Raw genomic sequence first — 7,500 nt, 5'->3', positions numbered from 1 at the left:
ATATTTCTTGGCGGAATAATGATTATCTAGGAATAACTTGTTATATTTCTAGTTGCTGTACCTTTACTTTATGAAACTTTGCCAGGTATTTATAGTAACAGTTTTAGAAAAGCAATAAGCCACTCGAATCCGTAGGTTACACTGATTCTACAACAGCTAAGGGGGGTTTTAGGCACTCTGCTAGCGCGTCGTGCCTAACAACGCCCCTTAGCTGTAGCGCGTCGTGCCTAGCAACGCCCCTTAGCTGTAGCGCGTCGTGCCTAACAACGCCCCTTAGCTGTAGCGCGTCGTGCCTAACAACGCCCCTTAGCTGTAGCGCGCCGTGCCTAACAACGCCCCTTAGCTGTTGTAGAATCAGTGTAACCTACGGCCTCTCAGGGTTTATTGCTTAAATGCACAGCTCTGTTCTCATAGAGCTCCATGATGGACCCCTACTGTGTTCACACATCTGCAGCACATCAGCTTGGAGTTCTCTTTGTCCAATCACACAGCAGCTACCAGTGACACTGAGGTAGAAAAGCTCAAGACTGCTTCTTACCTCTAGAAACATCACATCATCCGCTCCCATCTCATCTTCTATGGCTCTGATTGTGTGTGAAAGAGATGAGATCTCTCTGCTCATCTTCTCAATCTTCTCCTTCATCATCTGACTCTTCTGCTCCTCTTCCTCCCTCAGTGCAGCTATCCTGGCTGCCTCTTCATCTCTTAGAAACTGGTGAAGCTTCTCAAAATCTTCCTTGATCTGCTTTTCTGTGTGTTGGAACTGAATCTAGAATCAAATGTTACATCATTATTATCATAACTTGAATAACTGTAAGCCCAGTTGCTGTCTGTTATGATCTATGTCTCACCTTAATGTGTGCTGCTATTTGGTTGTTGATGAGTTTCCCTTTTTCAAAGGACTTCAATTTCCTTCTTAGGGGCTCCAGTTTGATCTCTAGTTCCTCCTGAAATACCGACACACTTGACATTTGGCTAAGAACTAATTATTGATTACAGTCACAAAGATTTGCACACTACTTTTGATGGATGGATGAATTCATATTTGATTGCTAATTACTTTATTTCTGTAAAATTTTGTGTAGAAGTATTTAAACAAACTGCCAGAGAATATTCTTACCCTAATATCTAGTGCAGCTTCATTAATGGGACTGAAGTTGTGGTTTTTGTGTGTTTTTGAATCTCGACACACTACACACACAGGCTGTTTATCATCCAGACAGAAGAGCTTGATTTTCTCACTGTGCAGACTGCAGAGCACCTCAGACCCTGCTGAAGCTCTCTGGCTTCTCACCTGTAAGTAGGTCTCACACAGGTTCTTTAAGTGGAGGTTTAGGATAGGATTATCCTTTGATGACCTCCTCCTGCAGACTGGACATTCTCTGGATCCTTTGCTCTCCCAGAACTGCTGCAGACAGACTTTACAGAAGCTGTGACTACATGACAGCACTACAGGGTCTTTGAAGAAGTCACAGCACACAGTACAGGAGAAATCCTCTTCTGAGAAAGGTTTAGATGCCATAGTCCTGTTACCGATAGTCTGTAGTTTGCTATAGTTGTTTATAAAGTTTGTACAGTAGTTTGCTTTCACTTTCAACTTCACAGTTTGAAGATCATGTCAGTCCCTGAAAATAAAAACACAGCACAATTTAAACCGCAACACTGTCAGGCTCTGTTAAATGTATCTGAAATGAGAATGGCTGGTTTGTTTGTGCAGTATAAGCATTTTACACACTCGTACCTTTTTAGAGCTCAGACTTTAGTCACTGCAGTCCGTCGGCCTCAGTCCCTCACTTCCTCATTCAACAAGGGTGACGTGGAGGGAGGGACTTGGGTTGAAGAGGATTCTGATTGGCCAGCCCTGCTACTACAAAGAGAGATAGAGAGAGTGAGAGAGAGAGAGAGGGAGAGAAGAAAGGGAGAGTGGGAGAGAGAGAGAGAAAGAGACACGGAGGGAGAGAGACACCTTTGTACTTTTGTCCTGCTGCCTCTCGGCCCAGGATCTAACAGTCCCGCCCAGCTGCCTGCACTACAGCTGAACACCAACAGAGTTTTTGAATCCTCTGCCTAATTACATTACATTACATTACATTACATTACATTTGGCTGACACATTTTTAGCCAAAGCGACTAACAACATGGTAAACAGTTTAAGTTTTAGAGCAATTCTCAACAATATTAGGACAATTTAAAAAACATTAGAGTACAGTAAGAATAAGTGCATCAGTGAGTGCTGTTTTTAACAGTTACGTGTCAGTTTAAGACGGCTGGTGAGTGCTAGGATCAGCAAGACTTGTTGTAAGTGTTGCTATTAGAGGAGATGTTCTCTAAAGAGCTGGGTCTTCAGGAGTTTTTTGAAAATGGAGAGGGATGTCCCTGCCCTTGTAGGAACTGGCAGTGTGTTCCACCAGCGAGGAACAACATATGAGAAAAGTTTGGATTGGCCTGAGCGTACCGGAGGTAGAGCTAGACGTCGTTCGTCTGAGGAGCGCAGCGGTCTGGAGGTAGCGTATGTCTGTATGAAGGCATTCAAGTAGGTGGGAGCAGAACCGGAGACTACTTTGTAGGCAAGCGTTAGAGCCTTGAATTTGATGCGGGCCGCCATAGGTAGCCAATGTAGCTGGATGAGTAGCGGGGTAACATGTGCCCTCTTGGGTTGGTTGTAGACCAGGCGCGCCGCCGCGTTCTGGATCATCTGAAGTGGTTTCACTGCGCAGGCTGGGAGACCTGTCAGGAGGGCGTTGCAGTAGTCGAGTCGTGAGATGACTATTGCCTGAACCAGAAGTTGGGTGGCATCTTGATTTAAGTAAGTCCTGATTTTCCGTATATTGTAGAGTGCGAAACGGCATGACCGGGCGACTGAGGCAACATGATCTGAGAAGTTTAGTTGGTTGTCGAGAACAACTCCTAGATTTCTTGCAGTCCTGGTAGGTGAAACAGACAGAGAGTCAAATTTGATGTTGATGTCGTGGTGTATGGTAGGTTTAGCTGGGAGGACCAGCAGTTCAGTCTTTGAGAGGTTCAGCTGGAGGTGGTGTGCCTTCATCCATGTAGCTATGTCTGAGAGGCAATCCGAGATCCGTGCTGAAACCAAGGGGTCATCAGGTGGAAAGGACAGATAGAGCTGTGTGTCGTCTGCATAGCAGTGGTATGAGAAGCCATGCGAACGGATAATCTGTCCCAAGGAGGTGGTGTAGATAGCAAAGAGAAGGGGGCCCAGTACTGAGCCCTGGGGGACCCCTGTGGTGAGATGGTGAGGTGCAGATAGCTGACCAAGCCATGATACGTTAAACGAGCGTCCTGTGAGGTAGGATTCAAACCAGGAGAGAGCAGAACCGGAGATTTCCATGTTAGCGAGTATAGAGAGAAGGATGCGGTGATTAACCGTATCAAAGGCAGCCGATAAGTCAAGCAGAATGAGTACTGATGACCGAGCGGTCGCCCTGGCTTCTTTTAAGGCTTCTGTTACAGACAGCAGAGCCGTTTCGGTAGAGTGGCCGCTTTTGAACCCAGACTGATTTGGATCCAGAAGGTTGTTCTGTGAAAGGAAGTCAGAGACCTGTTTGGAGACTGCTCGTTCAATGCCTTTGGATAAGAAAGGCAGGAGTGAGACAGGGCGGTAGTTCTCGACTTGAGCAGGGTTAAGAGAAGCTTTCTTAAGTAACGGTGTTACCCGGGCCATTTTGAACGCTGTTGGAAATGTGCCGGAGGTTAGCGAGGCATTGATCACGTGTGTGATAGCTGGTGCGATGGTCGGGCTGATGGACTGAAGTAGGTTCGTAGGTATAGGGTCCAGCGAGCATGTGGTAGGACGGCTGCATGTCAGGAGTCTAGATTCTCGGAGAGAGGCGTGAATGCTGAAAAAGATGATCTAGCAGTCCCTAGAGGTTGTAGGAGTGCGGTATCTGAGTCCGATGCGTTGAGTGGGCATGTAGAGAATTGACTGCTGATTGCCGCCACTTTGTTTGTAAAAAATGAGGCGAGGGTATCTGCAGTAAGCTGGATGGAGGAGGAGGCATCTGAGGGTTGAGTAGCGATTTGAAGGTTGAAAAAAAATACCCTTCCTAGTAGTGAATAATGATGATAGCACATTCACATTAACAGAAAAGTAAAAACAGTACATTACAAAATGCTGTGTCAAATCATTTGACTTTTCAGTTGGACAAGCTCTGTTATATATGGGTACTGTGGGAAATGGTGGGCCCTATGCATATAACAGCAATAATGCTAAATCGTCATGTTATTATGTTCTAAGAGGGCCTCCTGTCATTCTATGGCAGATAGAATCATCCAAAAATACGGGATCATTTTCATTTAGCAAGTGACTATAGAACTTCAAAAAGTCATATACCACTTGTTTTCCCATTTTCCATCTCACGTCCAAAACAAAATAATGAATGAACTCAAAAGTACACAGATCTTTACTGTATATATATTTTTAAGTTTATGAAGTCTCTTACAATTTAGGATGTGAGATTCAACAAATTTTTTCTGTTGTGTGACGGTGGAATTTCTTTGAATTGCCATGAATTTAATTCTACTTCCGGTCGTTCCAATTCGATCTGAACAAAAAAACAAACTCATCAGAAGCTTCATTTTCAAAACATCTTCATGAGCTGTACACAGAAAGCAGTGTGAAGGTCTCAAATATATTCTAAAAAGTAAAAACAAGAAAACAAAACTAGATGATATTTATTTTCCAAAATGTCACCCCACTCAAACAGTGATACAGTAAGGAACATTCCCATGATAAATATGTACCCATCACCAGTGATCACTGATGTGCATGTTGTGTCTCCATCACCAGTGATCACTGATGTGCATGTTGTGTCTGCTGCACGCATCATGTGTGTAGAATCCTATTTATTTATTATTATTGATGTGTTTACACTGAAGCCTATGAGCAGGTCATCATCAACACACTACATGTTGGGTTATGGGTTATCATCAACACACTGTACATGTTGGGTCATGGGTTATCATCAACACACCGTATATGTTGGGTTATGGGTCATCATCAACACACTGTACATGTTGGGTCATGGGTAATCAACACACTGTACATGTTGGGTTATCATCAACACACTACATGTTGGGTCATGGGTCATCAACACACTGTACATGTTGGGTCATCAACACACTGTACATGTTGGGTCATGGGTTATCATCAACACACTGCACATGTTGGGTCATGGGTCATCATCAACACACTGTACATGTTGGGTCATGGGTCATCAACACACTGCACATGTTGGGTCATGGGTCATCATCAACACACTGCACATGTTGGGTCATCATCAACACACTGTACATGTTGTAGAGCCCCATTGTGTCTCTGGCTCTCACCCCACCCCTTCATCATGCCTGTTATGCTGTGGCACTCTGCCCCCTGCTGGCCTTCCAGTGGCAGTGCAACAGCCTTTGGTTGCTATGATCATCACCTGATTGTACACACTGTTCACTGTTCAAAGCTGTTCCTAACTTCGCTATCAGATTCTGTTGGATGCAGAAGTGAAATTTACCTAATTGATTTTACATGTCACAAACCTTTATCCCTTACAGAACATTTAAACAGGTGGAATGTGCACAATGAATGGCAAATGATCACATGGGAGAAGAGGGTGTTTCTGATGCTGGTGATTTCTCTGTCCACAGTGGTGTTTTCTCTCAGAGTCTCCTCTAACTGATTCATCTCCTCATGCTGATCAGTTCTGGTCCACACAGAGACAACTTCCACATCCAGCAGTGACTCCCTGAGGGTTAAGCCCTCAGAGCCCAGGACACTGTAATACATCTCAAATCTCTCTGGGTTATCAGGGAGCTGCTGCTCCTCATCACCACGTCTCACACTGGTCAGATCCTCAGACAGGATGAGATGTGGGTTTGCAGTGGTGAATGTGTTGAAAAAGTAGACATAGTACAGACAGTGAACATGATTGTTAATAAGTATGATGAAGGAAGAACTGTCTGGGCTATCTTTAGGTCAACAGCTCCCTCTACTGGTAGACAAACACTACAACATACAGTTTTCTTCAGTCAGTAGTCAGTCTTTGATATTGGTGAAAGGTTATTATAGTGGATGGAATCCACTATCTTGAAATCTCCTGGCTTCTTCTTCTTCTTCTAACCTTTTCTTTTTACCTTTTCAAGAATAAATGCAACTCTAACCGCTTAAAGTATAGACATGTTGAAATAACCGTTCTGAAGGTCTGGAGTGGGGCAAGAGAGTTGTTATTTCAGATTTTTTTTAAAGTTTATACTTTTTGAGAAATAGGGGATTACAAATGTTAAAAAGCTCATTTTTCCCCCATAGACTTCAATGGCTGTGATGTCATAATGGCCTAAAGCCAGCTGCGCTCGTTAAGCTCCCAACACTGGCACAGGTGTCACCTGTGAATCCAACTGTCTCAGCTTCTAATGCATACAATCTGGTGCTCCCCAAAACTACACATCCTGTTTATGAGTTTCCTGTGTGTCAAAATAAAAGTCACAGCCATATCTCATGCTTTGCGCATTATATCTCCAGAACGGCTTGACGCGTATGCTTCAAATTTGTGTTTGTATGGACTCAAAGATGAAGTGAGTTGATGTTGGAGGTCAAAGGTCAAGTCCATGAATACTCTGAGCGCGATATCTCAAGAATGCCTTGACATACATGCCTGAAATTTAGTATGAGTGTTTGTATGGACTCAAAGATGAAGTGCATTGATGTTGGAGGTCAAAGGTCAAATGTCAAGGGCAAAAACACCTTAAGTGTTATATCTCAAGAACGCCTTGACACACAAGGTTTGTTCAAAGATTAAGTGATTCAATGTTTTTTTTCCAGGAATCTCCCCACCAACATTAAGCCAGCAGCTTTCCATCCACTATTGTAATTCCTCTGGCATTACTTTTCTAGTTTACATTTGAGCTTGTCAGTCAATCAAATGCATCCTTTTCCCATCCTGTTTTTCCTCTCTCAACTTAATATTAAGTGAATTGGGTGGGAGGGTTGTGGGGGTTTAAAATGTGCTAAGATATTTGATAGAACTTGTGAATCAATTGTGATTGTAACTACGTATAAGTAAGTATATATAATCTTTTGATCCCGTGAGGGAAATTTGGTCTCTGCATTTATCCCAATCCGTGAATTAGTGAAACACTCAGCACACAGTGAACACACAGTGAGGTGAAGCACACACTAATCCCGATGCAGTGAGCTGCCAGCTACAGCGGCGCTCGGGGAGCAGTGAGGGGTTAGGTGCCTTGCTCAAGGGCACTTCAGCCGTTCCTACTGGCCAGGGTCTCAGGGTTCAGGGCGCTGTGCTGGAACTGACCCCTATAAACATCCACCATTAGCTCGCAGACTCGGAGGAATTAAAAATCCTGGTCCAAGAGTAGAATTCGATCAAACCAGAGCCTTTAATGCATGTTTCTTAACACACACACACACACACACACACACACACACAGCAACCTGGCTGAGACCACATGACAGAGAGTAAAGACGGGACAGTGCAC

At 44.0% G+C, this 7,500-nt stretch overlaps 1 protein-coding gene across 1 annotated transcript in view; it reads right to left on the bottom strand.

The window, feature by feature from the left end:
• Window positions 1–1,800, bottom strand: part of LOC143100098 (zinc-binding protein A33-like) — a 9,349-nt gene extending 7,549 nt beyond the window's left edge. The window contains exons 1-4 of the mRNA XM_076263040.1: window positions 1,742–1,800; window positions 1,121–1,625; window positions 852–947; window positions 539–769 (exon numbers count right to left, since the gene is read on the bottom strand). Coding sequence (XP_076119155.1) covers window positions 539–769; window positions 852–947; window positions 1,121–1,522 — 729 coding nt within the window. The 5' untranslated portion in view covers window positions 1,523–1,625; window positions 1,742–1,800. The remainder of the gene's footprint in view (window positions 1–538; window positions 770–851; window positions 948–1,120; window positions 1,626–1,741) is intronic.
• Window positions 1,801–7,500: the final 5,700 nt, after the last annotated feature.

This window comes from Alosa pseudoharengus, unplaced genomic scaffold (genome assembly GCF_046254945.1).
Source record: "Alosa pseudoharengus isolate Yale_2024_CS ecotype anadromous, Long Island Sound unplaced genomic scaffold, YU_APseudo_1.1 YU_APseudo_1.1_scf_3, whole genome shotgun sequence".
In the NCBI taxonomy this organism is placed as follows: domain Eukaryota; kingdom Metazoa; phylum Chordata; class Actinopteri; order Clupeiformes; family Clupeidae; genus Alosa; species Alosa pseudoharengus.
The sequence above is the reverse complement of the archived record's forward strand: the minus strand, read 5'-3'. Positions and strand labels throughout refer to the sequence as shown.